Raw genomic sequence first — 20940 nt, forward strand, 5'->3', positions numbered from 1 at the left:
GAGAAAGTAAGGACACGACATGGCTAGTTGGGAGTTGAAAAATCCCACAACGTCAAAGTCCAGCAAGCAGTGAAGGTGAAGTTAGACAGACGAGCTGCGTTAGCCCAGCAACAGGCATCACAAAGACATGGGAAACACTTTACAACTAGCAGTGGACCCAGGATATGGAGCAACGCATCAGCTATTTCGCAACTAGACCCGCCGACGATGACGACGACGACGACGGCATAACACTACCTAGTATCTTTAATCGCTTAGGCCTATTCAACATCGGGAGTTCCCTCCAAAACCGGGACGAGGCTGCAAGAGAGCGCAGAGGGGACCAAAGGTCCCAACTTTTCTCCCAATGTTGCCAGGACAGACGAGTCAAGGAGAAGCCAACGAGGAAAACGAAACCCAGTGATCGACCAGCCACAACCCAAAACTACCCCAACAGCGCGAGTTTGCATCCAAGAACCCCACGGGCTAGCCCAATCTGCGTCATCATTGCCGAGCCGCACCACCGGCAGCAGCCGGCCATGATCAATGCGTCAAATCGGGCTCGTGGGATCGCGAACACTGCCACTTCCGCCCCCGCTGCCCACGCTGCTGCCCGAGCCCGAGCCGAGTCCGGATCCAGCACTGCGTCCGTGGCCGTGCGGTCTCCATGTCGGCCCGACCGAGGGCGCTGGATGGCCGGCGCTCTGCTGTTGTGCGGGCGTGTTGGTCACCGACAGGTACTCCTCGTCCCCGCCGCTTGACTGCGTGAATCCAGACACGTCGCTAAGCATGCTGCTGGACCGGCCTCGCGTCTTGATGGACGGGAGTGGGTGCGCCCAACTGGGACCCCCCGCTATTGGTGCCGCTGGCAGCAATGACGACGACGACGACGGTGCGCCGCCACCAGTGGTGTTGTTAATCACGGTCGGGGCCTGCCACATGGACGCGGGATAGTGCGGAGCGGCCGCGGGGTTGGGGTTCCACGCGCTGCTCGCCGAAGCCGAAGCCGAAGCCGAGGTGAAGGCCGTGGGCTGTGGCTGTGGCTGTGGCTGCTGCTGAGGGCCCGCCGACGTCGCGTCCAGCGAGAAACCGCTGTTGTTATTGAAGCTCATCTGCTCGTGGTAGGACTGCAGCTGACTGAGGAGATTGTTAACCTGCACCTGCTTGGCTGCATTACCGGCCTGGATGGTGCTGATGCTCTCCTTGAAGTTCTTCTCGATCGTCTTGGTTTCTGCCTCCCACGCCGCTCGGCCCTGCCTCCGTCGCTCCGCCTCGTCCAGTCCGCGGTTGTTGGCGTCCGTGATTCGTGCAATTTCGTTGTCCACCTTGGCAATGCGCGCCGCGATCTTATTGCGTTTCGTCTGCAGGATGCTTTGTTCGTCCTGTTTGCCCTTGATTTCCGCCGCCAACCGTGTCTTGAACTCCTTGAACCGCTTGGACGCCTTGTCGAACACCGCTTTTTCTTCCGACCACAGCTTCTCCGCCTGCTTTTTCCGTTCCTGCAGGCCCTCCGGCGTGGCGTCGAAAGCGTTGAGCGCTTCGTCGAGCTGCGCGATCTCCTTGTCCGCCTGCGCCCGCTGCGTTTCCTGTTGGATGATCTTCTGCCTGAGCTTGTCGTCGTTGCTTCCCGCCGACTGGATCGCGTTGTCCAGCTTCTCGTTCTCCTTCTTGAGCGCGGTGATCTTGCCCTTCCATTCTTTACGCAAGTTCTTGAGCTTCGTCTTCTCATCCGCCAGCTTCTCGCTCTGCGCGCTGATCGTACTCTTCAACGTCGTCGCAGGCGAATCCGGCCGGAGGAGCTGCTGCCCACTGACCGCGGGGCTCGGCAGGCCCTCCTGATCTTTTGTCGGCGCCTGCGTCGTGCGGATGCTGGTGGAGAAGATGACTCGGTCGGTATGCGTGTCGACGAACTCGCAGACGTACTTGGACAGCGGTCGGAGCCCGTAGATGTCTCCGCACCATCGACAGCCGGGGGGCTGTGCCGCCTGCTCTCCTTCCTCGTTCGGAATTCGGAAGATGCGCGTCGGTTGCCAGAAGGCGTTGTTGATTCGGACGTAGAAAGGCTTGGACGTATCCACTCCGGCCGGCCGGTCTGCGTGGCCCATCTGTGCGGCGGGCATGGCAAGATTGTCTGCGAAACGGCTGGTGTTGAAACATACTTCGTCATACCCAATGTATGAAATCCATATCTGCTCGGCCTCGGAATCAAACGGCGCATTCCCCAAGTTATGGATGTCGGTGGCGTTCGACCCAGCCGACTCGGCTGCCGCATGGGACAGTTCGTACTCTTTAACCATCACGATCTTCGTGCTCGCCAAAGCAGCCCATAGGGGCTGCTGCAGCCGCACCTGGGTGCTCTGTTTCCTTCTCTTCTTGGTCGAACTGGTGGCGTGTTGCTGTGCCGCGGCCTCGGTGTCCGTCGCATTGAAACTGGTCTCGGTTGCCAAATCCGCAGGCTTGGCTGCTTCGGGGTCCGGCTGACCGTGTAACGGGCCGCTTCCCTTCTCCCTCCTTAGATACCACTCCCGTATATACCGCACGATGCCCTGTGTGAGTATATGAATAGCCAACACGCTCTTGATCCAACTGTGGGGTCCTCGCTTATCGAATTCGGGCGTCATCACTTCAAGCGCATCGTCGGCACCGGCGGACAGCCGCCAGTTCGGGGGCAGCAGGCGTGTCGCCCGAGACCAATGTAACCTAGATCCGCGGAACAAGTGCGACGCTATGACCAGCAAGAAACACGTGGTGACGCTCCTCGAGGTGCCTTCCCTCGAACTCGACCCGCCGCCGAGAGTAACGGCGATGACGGGCTTGGCTAGATCGAGAATGGCGACCTGGATAGGCGGCCACAGGAAGAGCCAGACGAGCATGATGAAGACATCCATGCAGAGGATGGTGACGAGGGAGGGCATGGTCGAATTGTAGTCGAAAATCTCGGCGAAATTGATGTTCATACCCGAGCTGGTGGTAACAGGTGGTACGAAGGTGAGGAAGGTGAAGGCCATGTAGATGCCGGACAGGGCCACAGTGGGCACCTGCATGAGGAGGATGAGGATGGCGAGGGTGTCGTACAGGGGCAGGGCGCGTAGCACGGTGGCGGCGAACTCGAAAGGACCGCCGGGATCACGGTGCACGTCGGCGTTCTTCGTGGCATTGACGTCGATCTGGCGATGTAGCGTCTCGGCACCGGAGCCACTGCCGGCCTGCTGCGAGGCCATGGAATCAGAAGAGGAGGATTCGGAGTAGGCGCTTAGGGAGCTCCTCCTTGGAGCGGCGTCACCAGACCTCGGGTCGGCAGCCATTTCGAAATGATGTTTGCCGTTAATATCGATGTGACCGTTGACGTGACCGTTGACGTGACCGTTGACGTGACCGTTGACGTGACCGTTGGCGCGGTCGCTTGCGTATCCGTTGAGGGGTCCGCTGATGTGACCGTTGGTATTCGCAACCGCAGCCCCGTTCTCGTGGAAGATTGCAGTGGGTTGGGAAGGCGGGGGTACAGGGCCGGAAACATTGTTGTCTGACGCCGCAGACCGAGCGAGCCCATCAAGCTGAGGCAGGCTCTTCTTGGGGGGAACTCGCTTTGCAGGGCCTACCAGGCCATTTTCGTGCCGAGTATCACGCTGGTTCACGGCGCCTTGCTGTCGCTTCGAGAAGGAAGCACGAGGCATGCGCGCGCTCCTGAGACTTGCTACCGACCCAGGCACCTGGAGCAGGTCGGGACCAGCAGCAACAGCAGGACAAATTCCCTGGATGCCTCTTGCGTTGTGTGATTGTGCTTGTTGTCTTGTTGTTGTCGGCAGTACTGGATTCACCAAGAGCGAACGCTGTCAAATCAGGCCAGATCAGATCCACAAGAGATAAACTTTCGTCGACATGTGCTCCCTTCCACTTTCTCTCTTCGATTCTATTTTTTCTTTTCTTGATATTTTATTGGTCCCTCTCCTTCTGGGTCACGCTCTTGTCGTCATTCGACCTTTCCTGTGAAGCAGCTGGCGGGTGAAGCCTGTCCTGACCGGATTCTCCGGCAAGGGAGCGTTGGGAAAGTCGTCAGCCGAGTCGGAGGTATCGTAGGGGAAGATGTATCGAATATTTCAATCGGATTTGATGTTTTGCGGGAGGAGCTTGTCGAGGTTGTTGCCCCAATACCGCGTGGGAACGAGTGGACGATGGCGGTTGGTATTGAAACGGGATGGTTGGAGTTTGGAGAAAGATGCGTGCGTGCCTTTGCCCGGTCTCAAGGTTACCTAAGGTAAGGGATTTTTTTTGTAGGTGGGCGAAGACGCTGACGAGTACCTCGACAAATACCTGCCCACTAAACCCAGGTAGGTATGATAGTGGCGCTTTTGCCAGTCATGCACAGTGGAATTACGTTCATGACACACAGTATACTTTTGAAGATGCGATGCGATGCAATGTACCGTAAGGTAAGATGCGTAATAAAGCAAGGCATCCGTATACCTTAGGTGCCTGCGTCCACCTCTTATCTCCAACCTCCGGAAGGGTGCAGCGAAATAGCATAGCGCCCGTGTTCTACGTGTATGTCCCAATATTCTCCGAATAAGGTAATTACTTCGTATTACCAAGTAAGGGTTTGTCTGTCTGCACGATGTACCTGCTTCGTGCTACATGATTTGTACGGAGTACAGAGTACCTTAGTTATTCAACGCGTGATTCAGAATGTTTTCTTTTCGCATCTTTATTAATTTCGTTAAATCTAACGGCAAATGTCTTTCGTCTTTCCCCGGACTTCCTCGGCACCTCTCTGGTATATTCTTCCTGCCGTTACTGGGCCCCTACGTTTCTAGTGTAGTGGTCTAAACTTCGTCGGCGTTAGCTCCGCGAGAGGCGTCCCTAGTGGCAGTATTGTATAATATTCGTTACTACGCGACCTCTATGTACTCGGTACAGGCAGTCGATGTTCCAATCTTGGCTGTTCCCTTCCCATCTTGTCTTCGCGCCCCGTTCCTTACAATGGAGATGTTTAATATCCGACTCTCCTATCAAAGTTCCCCCGAGAGCTTTGATTTTGGTTGCATTGTACTACCGAATTCTCTACTATGTTTTGTCCGTCGTATAGTTTCTCCGCATACATAAGGTAGTAATTAATACTTCGTTCGTACTTCTCCCTACCACAACGCAGCACATCTCTGTCACGGATCATCGGCAAAGTCTTCTGCCAGATCAATAGTATCCGTAATGATCCATCTTCAAGTCAGGCAACGGACGGAGTCTAATCCTGATTTACTTCTCCAACTACCCCCACGCCCTCTGACCTGTCCCGCCCACCTCTCCGTGCTGTCCAGCCAAGGAAGGCTGGCTGCCATGGAATTTCATGCAATGTCTGTACATATGAGTGGGAACAACGCGGGCACACAATTCTCCGCGAGTCCTTGTCGCAACGTCCAGATAGCAGCCATTCCTATTGGACGCAAAACCCATAGCCTAATCCCCGGGTCGGCAGCTACTCGGCAGAGCTGGGAATAAGAAGAACCCCCAGCAAAGATGCTCTCAAGTTTGGCCTTTTTTGTTCTATCCGCTCCCCCCCTCCCATTATTGAGATTTCTTGCCGATCGCTTGCTGGCCCATGCAAATGCCTCATGCACACGCGACGTATTTGCGGGCCCGGGCCCGTTGTCTGGTGGTCACCGGTCTGCCTGTGTCGATCGACGGTCGGTTGTTTTCCGCGCACTGTACGAAGTACTCTTCAGGTCATACGTACCTTTTAGACACCCATCGTCGATAAGGTAACTAATTCCTCCCCACCCTTTGTGTCACTGGATTCGCAGGCACCGATGGTTTCTTGTGGTACACGTGTACGTACGTTGTACATATCGCGTCTCTTTTCTACCTTGAAAACACGAATATCAGGCCATATATCTCAGAACAGTCGTAGTGCGGCAAGTGCATGCGGGGAAAGGTACGGGATGGGAGATTAGGGGCCCATTAAATTCCAGTGTACGTACCAAAGGGAATCAGGGAAAGCGTTTTTCTTGGTCCCTCATTTTTCTTCATTTTTCTGGATGCGAATCTTCAGCGGGTTGAGCTTGGTTTGGCTGACTGGCTTCGATGCAAACGGCTCCGCAATTAATATCTCTCTTTTCTGCCCCCCTCTCGTTTCGTTCGATTCCCCTCCTCTCCTCTTCCATCTTCCATAAGGGGAATAGTGCGACGATCGCTGCCGGCATTTGTCCGCCCCCCCCCAATGCCGTGCTACCTACCGTTTGACCGTCCCCATCCTATCCTCTCCGGCAGTCTGGCATTCAGTCCGAATGATAGAAAAACCCTGCATCTGCAGTGTTTGACTCGTCATGTGTCGTGTGTCTTGCTCGGATGCCAAATAATTCCGACGACATGTTTCTCGAATAGCCGTGTAATTTCAATGCTTTCCGCCGCTACGACATGCACTTTCTCCTCGAGGAGGAGGCCTAACGGGAGCACAGGCAATGAGTTGTTATCCTGGCACTGACAACCAATATGAGCAGGTCGCCAACGCCTGATAAGGGAGATGGATGGTCTGATCGTCGGTCCACACTACCACACCAAAGAAGAAATTACGTTTGATTACCGTGCATGTACGAAGAATAGTAAGGTAGCTAACTAGGTAGGTAAGGTAGCCTTAAGGTATAGTATAGCACGAAGTATCGACTCCGTCCTCGTTCTGACGACCCCGCATACGGCGTCAATAACAGTCTATTAAGCTTTCCATCCCCGCGACTCCCACGTCAAACGGGCGGATCGCCAATGCTCTTGGACGGCCAGTCGGCACATGTTTGGTGGAAGGCAGGCTCGCTGCCAACTCTCCACCGACTTAATTGAGCAGGAACGTGTTGTTGCATCCCGTCACGCCCAATGGACTGCTTCTGTGGCATCGTTGTTCCTCTTCCTCTTTTGCTCAAGTTGGCACGAATGCTCTCACCATGTATACATATATGATGCGGGGGGTCAGGGTGGGTGCACGAAAGCCCCTACACTGACCGACAAGTGCTCACCCCGCTCACTAGTCAAGTCACAACTGGATAGAGATCAGACTACCGCCGTGGGAAGAAGGGAGGGGGAGCCGGCCTGTCAATCCTCTCGAGACGCAGTGTCCGAAGACCGACCTGGCCTCTCGAACCTGGCACAGCGCGGACTGGCGCCTGCTCTCCTTTGCAGACAAGTTTTGTTTTGTATACATGTCACTTCTTCGCGGCTCCCATATCTTCCACGGCATCCGGCCGATCCCACGTCTGTTTCTCGAGCCAAGTGACCCGTTCTGCAAGCTTCTCCAGCTCGACGCTTGCCTCCTTGGCCTCCTTCTCCGTCTCCCCCGCTAGTAACCTGATATACGGTAGCCACTGGTTTCTGTCAACGAGGGATTTCAGGGAATAGGTCACCGTGCCCAGCGGCACCATCTGCGAATGCGACCAGATGGTCTGCACAACCTCGAACGTTTTAGCTTTCCCCTGCGCATAGCGCAGGGCGAAGCGGCCGTAGACGCTGACGGTGTCCGGGAGTTGAGGGATCTGCAAGTGCCAACCAAGCACGCGGTTGCGTCAGTTTTCGAGCCAGCCCGGGGAAACCGGTGTTGGTTTTGGCGATTTGATTTGATTTTTTTTTTACCTTGTGAACTTGCACGTTAGTCGAACCCAACCTGAACCCGCCTTGTTGGGTGCTGTTGTTCATGAACGAGGCCCAGTGGTCTTGAACCTCTGAAGGGGCTTCTTCGTGGGCATATTGGAGGAGTCGGGGAAGCCCCTTCTCGGCCAGCGCAGCGATTATAGCGGACGATTGTGCTTGCTAAGAACATAAGTAAAGCCGTGGGTAATCAGTAATGGTAAACCAGTACATAACCACCTCGGATATACCTTACTCAAAGGTCCAGTGTTGTTGGCGCGGGGCGAGGGAACGGTACCTCCTGCCAATTTGTCTCCCCCCTCTGCTGTGTCCGGCCATCTGGCTCGGAACACGGAAACCATGGGCCGGCCGGGACACGGAGCCGGTGGATCACGAGGCCCGGGCGAAGATAGTAGAGTTGCGCGGCGGCGTTGAGGTAGTGTGACTTCTCGGTGATGTCGCGGATGATAGAGGCGGCTACGCGAGTCTGTTCCGGGTTGCAGCCGAAGGTCAGGCATTTCCCGATGCGTCGGAGGTATTCTGGGACGAATCGAAAATTCCGCCGGGGCCTTATCATCTCGCCCAGTGGCGCCATAGTTGACGGGCCCTTTGTTCACGATTGAAAGAAGAGGTGTGCAAATGTGCTGAGGACAACGCGGGACGGACAGCTTGACGATGCGGAGCTGGGAGCTGGGCAATGGCGCGATGGAGGAGGTCTGGGGTCTGATAAAGATAAGATAAGACCACTCTCAATGCGACCAGCTGGTACCATGTGCTCACAGCCAGGCATATCCCACCTCCCGTTCTTTCAGTCCCACGAACGTCATCTCTCTCGGCCTCGATCGTCGTGGAGAGAATGTCCGCCCATGACGTATCCGTGTCTTTCGACAGACTGAAACTCTAGCCGCCAATTGATTCATCGTCCGTTTTGGACACGGGGAAGAGTGCAACTTGAACACGGATACAAAACAAAGGCCGCCAATGTGCGGTAGCAATTTGTCGCAGAGACGAACCTGGTCCTCCTCCCCCTCCTCCTCTGGGATCGCGTACAGAAGCAGCAATGACTTTCCCCAACCCCGAGCTCAGGCGACAAGTCCTTTCCATCTATAAAGGTGAGTCCTGGCAGACAAAGCACACCTCATCTGCATCATGTTCCCTGTGGTCTACTCCTTTGTGTCAGCTGTGGAATACCGTGAGCAAACGCAATGCCTTGCCTTTTCACTGGGGGTCATCGAAGTCCTCCCCAAGTTGAACAAGCACAGATGGATAAAGGTCACACCATCCACGTAATGACAATACTAAGTCACCCTCTAAAATACCAGAGCTCCTCTACCTAGGAAGGGAGTACCCCTTAGGATACGACTACTTCCGCCCTCGCCTTCGCGGCGCCTTCAAAGCCAATGCCGGCTTGCGCGACGAAGAAGACATTCGCCGCGGTATCGAGCGCGCCCACTACGTCAAGAAGGGTGAGTTGAGTCTCTTCCGCTAATTGTTCTCTCCCGTTATGCTCCCCACGATGGACTCGCTGCTGACGACGACATCTCCCTTCGTATCGTTCTTTAGAGATCGAAGCACTGTACGTTGTCATCTTGCTTGGCTGTTTCCTCTTGTTCTGTGCCTGTCATCCTGCAACCGGCTGTCCCAAGGGCTTCCCCTTATCTCTGGATGGCTCTGTGTTGGGTCCTAGTTCTTCCTGCATTGCCTGCCCATGTCCGTTCAGGAATATCGTAAAACCTCCAAGCCCCCGAATACCCCGTTCGCACCGGCTGGTCTACTCTGGTCACCACGAATTCTTCGCCTGGCTCGCTTCGAGAGGACGAAGTCAAAGTCTATTCGTCAAGTTAACGGCATCAAACTGAGTCCCTAAAACCCCAAACCGCGGTTCCGTACCGGGAAGAAGAACAAAAACACGCACCCCCAGAATTCTCTCCTCCTGCTACCCCGTCTTTCTTTACTTTTTTTCCCTCCCACCCCCCATCCTTACCACGGAAGCACCAAGCGGTCAACGCTTGTTCCGCCCACTAGTGGACGGGTTACATGCGCTGTCCGCCCCCTTCCTGGCCTCCAATTCTCTATACCCTTTCCTCACCAGCAGCTGATATGTATCCCTTCAGGTACTATCTCAAACGATACCGCACCCTTAGGAAACGATATGTACCAGGGGCCTGAGCCCTGAGCCCTGAGCCCTGAGCCCTGAGCCCTGAGGCCCCGAACCAAGCCGAGGGAACGGGAGGGAAGAAGACTGGGACTGGCGGAACATAATGAAAATGGAATGTACTTCAAGACGCAAAGACGCGCCGTCCAGCCAAGCGAGATAAAAGAGAAACATGCCCAAACAAGAAAATCCCCCAGTGGTGTGATCCAGAAGAGTAGTGACAAGTTTTCCCATGCTGGAATGTAAAGGGTATCCGCAATATAGCATCACGGCACAATATCCCGTCACGCATCCCATCCTAAGTATTCGTTCCCTTCGTTCCATGCCTCTTCACACCCCTCGTATCCCCGAAAAGTTCGAAAAGAAAAAGAAAAAAAAATGGGGGGACGGGAAACAAAAGGCCAGTCGTCTTAAAGCCGTTCCCACTGCAGCACTCCCCCGTGTGTGGCGCTCGTCTTTTCTTTTCACTTTCAACCCAGGCGGACCGGATGAGAGCCGCGCCTCATGATCGCGTAGCACCGCCTTTCTTCCGTGCCCACCAGGCACCCACTTCGAGGCACTCGCCGCACGAGGCACCGTTATCCCGCATCAGGTCGTTCATCATCTTCCCCATCCACGTGTCCCACTCGTCCTGGCTTTTGCCGCTCGTCTCTCGCAGAAGGGGCTCGAGACTCTGAATGAGCTGCACGGCCGTCAGCATGGCCGTCCGCCGGACCGCCGCCTGGCTGGCCGTGAGGGTCTTGCTCAGCCCCACAGCGCCGCTGCCGACCACGTCTTTCCGCCGCCCCGTCTCGACGTAGCTCTTCCCGTCCTTGGTGACGACGCCGCCCACGCCCTCGCGCTCCCAGCGAACCTCGGCCAACGGCACGGCGAGGCGGCGACTTCGGACGTCGCATAGCTCCTCCGACTCTTGCAGGAGCATGGGTCCGACGACGGTGCAGGGGACAGGGTTGAGGTCGCGCGCGTTGAGGGCGCGGTGCAGCCAGCCGTTGTACTCGACAAGGAAGCCGTTCAACGGGGCGGAGAGCGGCGTGTTGGCCGTCATGACGTAGGTCCCCAAGCTGGAGGCGGCGTCGGCTTCATCCTCCGAGGACGAGTCGTCGGGGTCGTTGATGCGACTGGGGCCTCCTCCGGCGGCTGGGGCATGCGGGCGCAGCATGCGGATTTGGTGATCGGAATCCCATATCTCGAGGACGCCGCCGGGCCGCAAGAGACGAATGTACTCGTCCATGGCTGACTGCTGCAGGGATGCGGGAAGGGCCAGGGACACGTCCTTGACCATGATGAGGTCGAAGCCTTCGTCCGGTAAGGGCCAGGGCATATAGCGCATGTCATGTTGGACCAAGCGCCATTTCATTTCCCGGCCCGGCTTGGAACTGGAACAGTCTACGCCCGCACCGACAGCCAGTCCCCTCCGTCCTTCTCCGCCATCATCACCGCCACCACCGCCACCACCGCCATCAGAATCACTGGGCGCGAGAGGTGCGATATCAATTCCGGTAAATGATACATTGGGATGGCCGCGGCTGGCGAAATAGCGATGGCACATTAGGCTCCAGAAGCCCGTGCCGCAGGCGACCTCGAGGACGCGGGTGGGCGGCCTTTGGGCGAAGACGGGGGAGCATACGGGAGCACCGAAGATCTGGATGAGGAGGAGGGTGCGGAGACTCTGGCGGTGGAGTTCGGTGAGGTCGACGGGGAGGGGATAAGGGACGGTGCGGTCGTTGAGGTAGGTGCGGCCGGCGCGGTTGTAGAAAGGGCGAGACGACGAAGGGGCCGTGGAGATGGCGCTAGCGCTGCCCTTGAAGGAGGCGGCATCGAGAGACGGATTGGAGGCATTGGTATGGTTCGAAGAGGTCATCGCCCGCGAGGAGGCAGAATGGAGGGAGGCCGAGGCGGAAGAGATGGTCTCGGTCAGGGCGACGATTGAGAGGGTGGCGGCGGTAATCTTGGTAGAGGAGAAGGGGGAGACGTTGGAGGAGGAGGATGTGACGGAAGAAGTTGAGGTGGTGGGTTTGCCAGGAGAAGAAGAATAACCCATGTTGGCGAGCTTTGTTACATTTTTCGGGATTGAAAGGGATTGGGCCGGGGCCGGGGTCGGGGCTAGACCTAGACCCAGGGGCAGGGGGTGGGACGTTGCAGCAGGTGCCGTGACAGTGGCAGTGACGGGTACAGTTGCAGGTGCCGAGGCGGATACAGTGGACGGGGAGAAAGAATCAGCAGACGCGGTAGCACCACCAGCAGAGGTATTTTCTCTCGATGCAGACGCACAAGCACAAGAAGCCGCAGAAGCTGATGTCAGGGAGCTCGACAGGCGGGGCGTGTGGAGCCGTTGGGGGGACGGTGGTCGGGCGGCGGTCTGCGCTGGGCTGGCGGTGGTGCCAATGGAGCCCTGGTCTCCTTGTTGGTCCCCTTGGTCGCTTCGGTCGCTTCGGTCGCTTTGGTCGCTTTTGTGGTCGCCAATAGTGATGGCGCTACTCGGTTGATCTTGAGAGCGATAGATGCTAGGACGAGCTTGGTTTTGGACTTGGGCTCGTACTTGCTGGTGGGAAAGGGTCGGGGAGCACTTGTCGCAGGTATCGCGGCTACTGGTCAGGTATTGGGGTGGCCCGGGCGGGGGCTGGCGCCTGGCCGGGGAGAATCCGATTGATTGTGGTGAGCCAGGCCCAAACGAATGGTTCGAAAGGGATGTGGCGACGACGGGGGACGTGGATAGCGCGTGGTGTTGGTGGGCCCGAGCCCGTGGCGTGCGAGAGCCAATGTTTTCGTCGTCTGCGTCTTGGACGGATGAGTCGTCACTTTGGTCGAAATATTCCTCGTCGCTGTCTTGCTCGCTCCGATGATGACGATGCCGATTCTGATGCGCTTGATGCTGATGCCGATGCTGATGCTGACGTTGACGATACTCAACACCAATCGATATGTCGTTTTTGTCCGGTCCCGGAAATGAAAGCGGGGTCGCGGTCGCGGTGGTGACGGGGCTTGGGGGAGCGGTAATGGTAACTCTTCCCCTCGCTTGGGGCCGAGATGAGGATCTTGGACTTAGAGGGGATGGAGGGGATGAGGCATTGCCAGTTGGTGACAAAGGAGCGCCGTGAAGAGCTCGAATTGACCTTGCTGACGATGATGGCGGTAGTGGAGGTAGTGGCCGTTGTGGTGGTTGTCCAGCAGGCGGTGGTAGTGGAACGGACACGGGTGGAGGGTGGGAAGAAGAGGAATCGGTGGTGGTTGTGGTTGTGGTGGTAGTGGTAGTGGTAGTGGTAGTGGGGGTGGTGGTTGTCGCGTGCGTACCTGTAGCGGCGGCGTGTGTAGTGGCGTGTGTAGTGGCGTGTGTAGCGGCGTGTGTAGCGTGTGCAGCGTGACCAGTAGCACCCGCTAACCCACTATGGTTGTGGTTGTGTTCGCTGTACTGGCTGTACTGAGAACTAGAAGTGCGGTGGCTACGGTGGCTGTAACTGCGACCGTCTCCCTCACTGTCGCTGGAACCTTCACAATGATGGGGGTTGCCAGCCGCTCGCCTTCTACTCCGTCCTACCAGCGCACGGGCTGCAGCTGCGGGGCGAAAGGGGTTGAACCTTCCACCAACAATTTCCCTTCGTGAGGTCGGCGTTCTTTTCTCTTCTTCTTCTCCTTCTCCTTCCACTTCCCCCTTTCCCTTCTCTTCTTCGTCCTCGTTTCCTCCCTCTTGGTGTAAGCCTCGTTCCGTCTCCTTCTTCCCCCTCTTCTCTTTCCTCTCACGCTCCTCTATTTTCTTCTTCTTCTTCTTCTTTTGCAGCTTCTCCTTCTCTCTCCGGGCATCCCTGCGGCTATCCTTGCTCCTGGCCCTTTCCCAGGCTTTCCCCCGGCTCCTGTCCCTGTCCCTATCCCTGTCCCTGTGCCGGGCCTTCGCTCCGTTTGCGTCTTCGTCCCGCTCCTTGGTTTCGGTTTGGGACCGCGTCGTCGAACGATCCCGTCTACGTCTGAGCCCTAGTGGTGCCTTGATGGGCTTTCTCTCTTCGGTATTTTCATGATCATGAGTACCATCGCCTTGGTTTTCGTCGACCTGCTGCTGTTGCCTCTTGTAAAGAGGTAGGACTGGGTGCATGCTGGCATACATGTACCCGCCGAGGAATTCCGCCATGATTCCTACCGCTGTTCCCTCTCCGTCGCGCCCCGCCTCTCGGTGGGGGGACGGGCCAAATTCGCAATGTCAGTCAGACTTAAAACTCCGGCTAAAAATTTCGCCCTTCAATCTCCCCCTCTGTCGGCGGTCTCCGTTGCAGCAGAGGAAGGAGAGCAAGGAACCAGGAAAATCCCACCGACCGTACTCCTGCCTATTTTGAACGGCGGAAGTCCTGAATCCTTGCTGGGCTTTTTTTGTCCCTCTGAAAAGTGCGAATGACAAGCCAGTCGAGTCGGGCTCCGGGAACTGCAATTCGTAGCACTGGTCAGACAGACTCCTACACACACCCAGGTCGTCGGGACCAATCGAACGTCTCTCGTGTCGCTGTCCCGAACTGTCGTGTTGCGCGGGTTTCCCTTGTGAGCGTCCTTCCGGCACACCCTGGCGAATGTCCTGTTGGTCCTCGATTAGGGGAGGGGCATGAGAATAGACCAGAAAGAACAGCACGTCCTCCCGGTGAGAAGTGTGACCGTCGCAATGATCGCATGCGCTGCAACAGACGCCAGGTCAGAGACTCTGACCCGTCGCACCTCAGTTCTTTCGTGTCTTTCAATAGTTTTGGGTGACTGGAGACGAGAGACGACTGAACCACTGGCCCGGGACTCTAGGTACCGGTATCTCGATCGATTGAGGCGAACCCCGTTGCAATTGCCTGCAGCACCTACCGAAAATTCTTCTTCCTCAGAATTATGAGCTCGCCTGTGCTAACATGAGCCTCTCAGTCCTCGAAGCCCTGGTACCCTGTTTCGGGCTACTGAGAATCCTGCTGTGCGATTGGAGGCCTTGTCAGTACGCCAGAGCCGTGGGTCGGTGGTCGGGGTTGCGTTGTTCTAGAAGGAAGGAGGTCGAGGGAACCGGGTGGCTCATATCCGTACCACTGACACCTTTCTCACCAACAGGCTGCGAGGGCGTGCTGTTGGTCGCCAAGCTGCATGTGAGACCGAAACCGGCCAGGATGCTTGACCGAGTGAATCCGAGGTTCCAGTGCGACTTCGGTATGTAGTGTGCCACCCTGTGGATGATCTTTTTTATTTCTTTCCTTCTTTCTGTCCTTCCTTCTTTCTGTCCTTCCTTCTTTCTTTCCCTTCTCGTTTTCCCTAGGCGGCTTTCTGCGCAGATAGAGCTGACTGTTTTTGCTCACAGAAGCCCCGAGTCACTCGTCAAATGGCGGCTGAAGATGAGCTGTGACAAGTCGTTGGGTTAATTAGTGGCTAGCGGTGGGTGGAAGAGGCCGGTGTGTGGTGCCTTGGTGCTGACACTTCGTCCTTGGTGAGGTAGAAGAATGGTGAATCGCGGGTATCCGTACGATGACGAGTTGTTCTTTCCAGTAGGTAATTGTAGCTCGTTCCCTTTCTCACACATTCTCTTGAACAGCTTGTCGAGTACCAGTCGGCCACGTTGCTGGATGTTTGCTGGATGTCATGTCTTTGTTGCTGGGAAATGCTGCAACCATGGATCTGAAATTGTTTCTTAGCCCACTGTGCATTGGGATGGCTGCGATCGGAAGCTTACCTCGGGGCTGGTTGACCACGGCTGCAACGCTTACTTCTCTACCAGGCCGATCCTTGGCCGTCGGACAAAGAAGTGATCCTTGGCCGTCGGATAAAGAAGTTCGAACTCGAACCGACAAGAAACAGCAAGAGCGACAGGAACGCCGTCATAGCATGGGCATTGAAAGACGGCAGTTCCGTAGGAAAAATCGTAGGAAAAATAAGAAATGCAGACGGGGGGACGAGACAGATTGCTAATATAGGTTTGCATCGGAGTGGCCTCCCATACGCCGAATCCTTCACGTAGTACCTATTTAGGATGTTGGTGCCTTTCCGGGTCTCTTCTTCACGTCCACGAACGTCCTTGGCCTCGATCATTCGGGGTAGTCTAGAAAGAGGGCCGGTGTCAGGCGAGGGTTCCATGGGGTTGGCGACTCGCATGGCTACGGAAAGCGCACTCTCCACACGTCTGAGCCCCTCCCCCGCATCTAACCTCCCCAAGGGATCGTTTCTGTATGGCTATCTCCGCCTTTGGGGTGCTCGGTTGCGAGGAATATCGGCACGAAAAGGTCAGGCCTGGCTACTTCCGTGCCTCGCCATTGGCCGATCAAACTCGACGCAACCAGGAACAGGACGCGCCAACGTCGTTGGGTCAACCTGGTGTTCGGTATGCCTTCGTACGAAGGTACATACGGATAATTAGTGCATTATTAGGGGAGCATCAGTGACGTTCCGGGGCTCTCCCCACCCCGCGTTTGGCAAAGGGCGAGGGCGACGGTGTTGGCATTGGTAATTCCCCATGGACCAACACTCACGAGTTAATTATAACCCACCATGACTTCCGTAAACTCCGTAATAATCAACTCTGTAATCATATTACTCCGTGTGTACGTGTACTGATTTACCCACCAAGCGGATCTGTTGAGCAGTGCCAATTTAGGCTGGCGTCAAATGGTGCTTCCCGCCAATCCGCCTTCTGCCTAAGGTATATCCTTGTGCTGTCGGCTTGTGGTAGGAGCATTTGAAAGTTTCGATTTTCTCGTAGGACAGACAGTCGTCCGTGAACGACCATCGTGGATTGTTTCCTGCTTGGGCGATGGGCCTGAAAATGAGGCAGCTCAATCAATACCTTAGATATCGCCATCCATGACTCCGAGTCATGCTGTCCCCTGAATGGACCGGATAAGTGCAGCGGCTCATTCCGACACTGACTGCGACGCGCCTTCAGACACTCCAAGATCCGTGCCGATTATCGATCTAGGCCTCAGGGTACCTTATACGTTGTATGTTGTGTTAGTCCAACCATGTGTACGAAGTACTCTGTAAGGTAATGACCGTACGAAGTAATTACCTAGGTATGGCGTACGTTGTACGGAGCACAGGTCGAGACGAGACTCGGTCGAGATTCCGTGGCAGTGATTTGTGCCTGTTTCCTCGGCCCATCGATCATGCTTTTAACCTAGCCAGAATTGGCAATTGGGTGCTTATGTAGTTTTTGGAAGTAAAGACCGATTGGGAACAGTGAAGTACTCATTGCATGCTGAGTGGCTTTTAATTTTGGTGGACATCTTAAACGGTCGTATCACTCCCGAAAGACTTATCGGGGGGCCTGTGAGGTTGAAAGAGGCCAATTTAATCAATGGTTGGCCTTCTGATGAAGAAGGATGAACACTGTTCTTCTCCACCCATTGTATGGCGTGGTTATTTTTTCTCTACCTGATATTAGCAGGCACTGATCATTGAGGACAGGATTGAAGAAATCAGCCAGGGGCAACGACGTGGTACACAGTATCCTTTTTGTCTTAATTCTTTGGACCTTTCACTTCGGAGTAGATTCCAATTCTGTGACTTCTCTGCCCATTATTCATCTTCCCATAGAAGTACTACGGAGTATACGCGGATCCAGGAGGGGAAAATGTGATTTACACAGCGGTGCAAAGCATGATTACCCAGATTCTAGATTCATTCCCATCTCTTACCAGCCCAACTCCATAATTACCCCGTAATACCCCGTACTCATACCTTAGGTAGGTAGTTTAAACCCATATCTCTTGCATCTTCATCCAGATCCAGACAGTGTCCTCGCTGAATTAAAGCTCCACTTTTCAGCCTTGTTCACGTGATTTTCTCCCGCTTCCTAACTGTGAAAAGCTTGATTCACGCATCCTGCCATGGTACGTACATATCAGCACGTGATGTCCGCTAGTATCTGTCTAGCGGGCACTTGGACGACCCGACGGCTACTCAACACCATGCTCTGCCTTTGAATCATCGACATAATCCCGACGGCATTGATCAGCACAAGTATCTATTCAATGCTTCATTGATATCATATCTCACTGTGCTCACTCGTTCAGGTTCGTAACAATCCAAACGGCGCTTGTTAGCCAAGTCTCTCTTTGCCCTAGTTCCCAGCCTCCTGCCGCAGCATCTGCATCAATCCAACAGCCTGGTCAGGCTCGGTCAAAAGTTCTACCACTGACTTCCTCTTGTCTTTCTAGACTCAAAAAAACACAACCCCTCCGCTTCCCAGCTCTCTCGACAACCTGCAGACACGGTCCCTCCTTGTGGGTTTATGCTTCTTCGCTTCGTATATTACCTCCCTCTGACTGCTTTACCAGTGCGGGTCGGGGAGCTCTACTTGACAGACCACCGATTTTTTTTTTCGAGACGGCCGACCACTTGACGAAGATTTTTGTTTTGTTTTTGTTTTTGCTCTCGGCCCTTCGATGGATACCTGAGAAAGGCCAACAGAAGCTTTCCCAGCAATCGTTAACTGCGTCCGAATTGTTTTCCCTCCACAGGGCACTCGATGCAGGAGCATCCCACCGTCGTCTTATTGCTATCTTCCGCACCGACGCGATACCGAATCCGCCCCTCATTACCCGACTTGCATGAGCTGCGGCACACCTGGCCTCCACGGCCGTCTCATCTTTTAACTCCGTCTCCACATCCTGGGTATGCTCGGTAGATGGCAGATGGTCACCCATACTTCGAGCAGTCTGTTCGAGATCTCTACATCAGCTCTCTTATATCGCCCAAAGAAACCACCTCCCGCAGCAACCTATCTCTAGCGACATCCTCCCTCTTCTCCCGATTTCAACTCCAGAACCACCACCCTACACATTCAGGCCACGAGGCTGCCAACGTACGAGGCATGTTCTCTCAAAACCACCAACAGGGCCACTCTTCCCGCTTAAATGGTGGTGGCCTGGGCGGCCAGCGCATCCCTCTGCCCTTCAACTACCAGCAGGGGCAGCATCACCAACAGTCCCACCTTCAGCACCACCAGTCCGTCCAGCAAGACCACACCGGACATAATGGCAACGGCGGTGCCGTAGGCCATCATTCGAACTACTCGTCGGGCGTGCTGTCGAATGCGACCCCGTTCACCCCTTCCGGTCTCCAGAACGGCCACGTGGGGACGTCCACTACGACAAGGGGTGGCCAGGCCCAACCCATCAACGAACACTGGGCGGAACAGCTGCGACTGCATAAGGAGGCGGAACGGGCACATGCGGCCATGACCGAACAGGCCCAGCCTCACTACTATGCTCGGCTGAAAGCTTCCGAAAACAAGGGCATCAGTTACCCCTCCCCCGCAGGCAAAGCCTCGTCCGGCGATTCGGACACGGATGATAGGAGACGCCCGTACAGCGTCGACAGGGCGAGAAACCATCAGGCGTGGCACAACCTGGACATGAGCGGCCAGGGACTGCGCAATTTGACCCCCGCCCTGTTTGCCTACTCCTTCCTGAGCGAGTTGTACATCGCATCCAACAAGCTGACGCACCTTCCGGCGTCTATCGGCCAGCTTCGCCAGCTGCGTCACCTCGAGGCCTCCTACAACCAGATCACCGAGCTGCCGCCCGAGCTCGGCATGTGCACGTACCTGAAAGAACTCCTCCTCTTCAACAATAACATCCGGACACTCCCCTATGAGCTGGGCTCGCTGCATCTTCTTGAGCAGCTCGGCATCGAAGGGAACCCTCTCAGCCCAGATCTCAAACAGGAAATCGTGGAGAGGGGAACCAAGAGCCTTATCAATCTTCTGAAGGAACAGTCACCTGGTATGGCTGCCCTTGCATCCTTCTCTCTCTCTCTCTTTCTTTTTTTTCTTCTTTTTTTTTTGCAATGTTTGTTGCTGACCCCTACTCTTCATCTAGTCCCTCCTCCTCCGGCCCCCCGAAAGTTCATCACTGTTCAAGAGGACGTCTCTGCGAGCTTGGAGCGGATCAAGGTCTTTTCCTGGAACGTTCTCTGCGACAAGTATGCCACCCCTCAGACATACGGTTATACTCCCACAGGTGCCTTGAGTTGGGAATATCGCAAGGAGTGCGTCATGGAGGAGCTCCGGGACAAGGACGCCGACTTCCTCTGCCTGCAAGAGATTTCGACCGAGTCATTCAAGGAAGAGCTCAGCCCAGCCTTGGCTCAAATGGACTATAAGGGTGTGCACTGGCCCAAGACACGAGCGAAGACCATGGGCGAAAAGGACGCTCTTGGTGTTGACGGTTGCGCCACATTCTTCAAGGCGAGCAAGTACATCCTACTGGACAAGCAGGTCATCGAATTCGCCGCCATCGCGATCAACAGGCCGGACATGAAGAACCAGCACGACGTGTTTAACCGGGTCATGCCCAAGGACAACATCGCAGTCGTCTGCTTCCTAGAAAGCCGCGCCACGGGCGCACGCGTCATTCTGGTCAACGGGCACCTTGCTTGGGAATCCGTTCTCGCGGACGTCAAGGTGATCCAGACGGGCATTCTTATGGAGCAGATTGCCAAGTATGCGGAGCGATGGGTGCGCTGGCCTGCGGTCAAGGACAAGAGACTGTTTTCGTTCTCGACACCGATGAAAGAGGGCGACGAGGCGACTCGTCCGGCGACGCCACAAGAGCCTGCGCCGAGCCAAGAATACAGGAATAACACCGACATTCCGCTCCTAATATGCGGCGATCTCAACTCGACTGTCGACAGTTCGGTCTACGAGCTTCTGTCTCAGGGCCGGGTACCTCCGGATCATCTGGAACTGGCCAAGTTCCAGTATGGCAGCTTCACGAGGGACGGCATCGAGCACCCGTTCAGTCTACGCGACGCCTACGCCCACCTCCAGGGAACACCGGACGAGCTCCCTTTCACCAATTACACGCCCGGTTTCGTCGATGTCATCGACTACCTGTGGTACTCGACCAATACGCTCGAGGTGGTGGACTTGCTGGGACCTCCCGACGCGGAGTGCCTCAAGCGGGTTCCGGCATTTCCCAATTACCACTTCCCGTCGGACCACATACAGATCATGGCGGAGTTTGTCATCAAGGCGCGTAAGGAGAAGAAGGTGCTACCGGAGCCGGATTTCGGGACAGGAAGCGGCGGAGGCGACAAATCGGGCCGGTGAAACAATCAAGCTGGGCAGGTTTTAACTGTGGTTGCGATATCAACGACTTTTTTTTGGGTTGATGATGCGATGCGGTAGGACGGTTCCGGCGCTTTCGGGACGTTCAACTTTTGGTTGGTTCGGGAACGAAACGTGTGTTGGAGTTCAGGATTTGTTG

The 20940-nt window shown here is 55.6% G+C and overlaps 6 protein-coding genes across 6 annotated transcripts; 2 read left to right on the plus strand and 4 right to left on the minus strand.

Moving 5' to 3' along the window:
• Nucleotides 1–165: 165 nt before the first annotated feature.
• On the minus strand, nucleotides 166–4151 carry SODALDRAFT_332011 (hypothetical protein). Its single transcript, XM_028611598.1, has one exon. It carries the CDS (start codon nucleotides 3651–3653, stop codon nucleotides 531–533), a length of 3123 nt encoding a protein of 1040 aa, XP_028467683.1. The 5' UTR covers nucleotides 3654–4151; the 3' UTR covers nucleotides 166–530.
• Nucleotides 4152–7160: 3009 nt separating this feature from the next.
• SODALDRAFT_323187 (hypothetical protein) lies at nucleotides 7161–8173 on the minus strand (the record flags this gene model as incomplete). The annotated part of the gene is made up of 3 exons (XM_028609787.1): nucleotides 7161–7487; nucleotides 7585–7761; nucleotides 7877–8173. The coding sequence occupies 3 exons, from the start codon at nucleotides 8171–8173 to the stop codon at nucleotides 7161–7163; spliced, it is 801 nt and encodes a 266-aa protein (XP_028467684.1).
• Nucleotides 8174–8476: 303 nt separating this feature from the next.
• SODALDRAFT_332015 (hypothetical protein) lies at nucleotides 8477–9804 on the plus strand. The gene is made up of 4 exons (XM_028611599.1): nucleotides 8477–8690; nucleotides 8901–9044; nucleotides 9142–9154; nucleotides 9693–9804. The coding sequence occupies exons 1-4, from the start codon at nucleotides 8639–8641 to the stop codon at nucleotides 9745–9747; spliced, it is 264 nt and encodes an 87-aa protein (XP_028467685.1). The 5' UTR covers nucleotides 8477–8638; the 3' UTR covers nucleotides 9748–9804.
• A 431-nt stretch (nucleotides 9805–10235) lies between these two features.
• SODALDRAFT_309477 (S-adenosyl-L-methionine-dependent methyltransferase) lies at nucleotides 10236–11774 on the minus strand (the record flags this gene model as incomplete). The annotated part of the gene is made up of 3 exons (XM_028609108.1): nucleotides 10236–11119; nucleotides 11204–11523; nucleotides 11560–11774. The coding sequence occupies 3 exons, from the start codon at nucleotides 11772–11774 to the stop codon at nucleotides 10236–10238; spliced, it is 1419 nt and encodes a 472-aa protein (XP_028467686.1).
• An 865-nt stretch (nucleotides 11775–12639) lies between these two features.
• SODALDRAFT_323189 (hypothetical protein) lies at nucleotides 12640–13853 on the minus strand (the record flags this gene model as incomplete). The annotated part of the gene is made up of 3 exons (XM_028609788.1): nucleotides 12640–13024; nucleotides 13114–13219; nucleotides 13472–13853. The coding sequence occupies 3 exons, from the start codon at nucleotides 13851–13853 to the stop codon at nucleotides 12640–12642; spliced, it is 873 nt and encodes a 290-aa protein (XP_028467687.1).
• A 4689-nt stretch (nucleotides 13854–18542) lies between these two features.
• On the plus strand, nucleotides 18543–20783 carry SODALDRAFT_339261 (glucose-repressible alcohol dehydrogenase transcriptional effector; the record flags this gene model as incomplete). The annotated part of the gene is made up of 2 exons (XM_028612844.1): nucleotides 18543–19455; nucleotides 19552–20783. The coding sequence occupies 2 exons, from the start codon at nucleotides 18543–18545 to the stop codon at nucleotides 20781–20783; spliced, it is 2145 nt and encodes a 714-aa protein (XP_028467688.1).
• Between the last annotated feature and the right edge of the window lie 157 nt (nucleotides 20784–20940).

This window comes from Sodiomyces alkalinus (genome assembly GCF_003711515.1).
Source record: "Sodiomyces alkalinus F11 unplaced genomic scaffold SODALscaffold_3, whole genome shotgun sequence".
Taxonomy (NCBI): Eukaryota; Fungi; Ascomycota; class Sordariomycetes; order Glomerellales; family Plectosphaerellaceae; genus Sodiomyces; species Sodiomyces alkalinus.

What these genes read in the sequence shown, in the direction of transcription:
- SODALDRAFT_332011 (XM_028611598.1), bottom strand. Translation starts at nt 3,653, where the DNA reads ATGCCTCGTGCTTCCTTCTCGAAGCGACAGCAAGGCGCCGTGAACCAG.
- SODALDRAFT_332015 (XM_028611599.1), top strand. Translation starts at nt 8,639, where the DNA reads ATGACTTTCCCCAACCCCGAGCTCAGGCGACAAGTCCTTTCCATCTAT. An exon ending in AGTCCTTTCCATCTATAAAG is followed by an intron (nt 8,691 to 8,900) that starts GTGAGTCCTGGC and finishes CTAAAATACCAG; the next exon opens with AGCTCCTCTACCTAGGAAGG.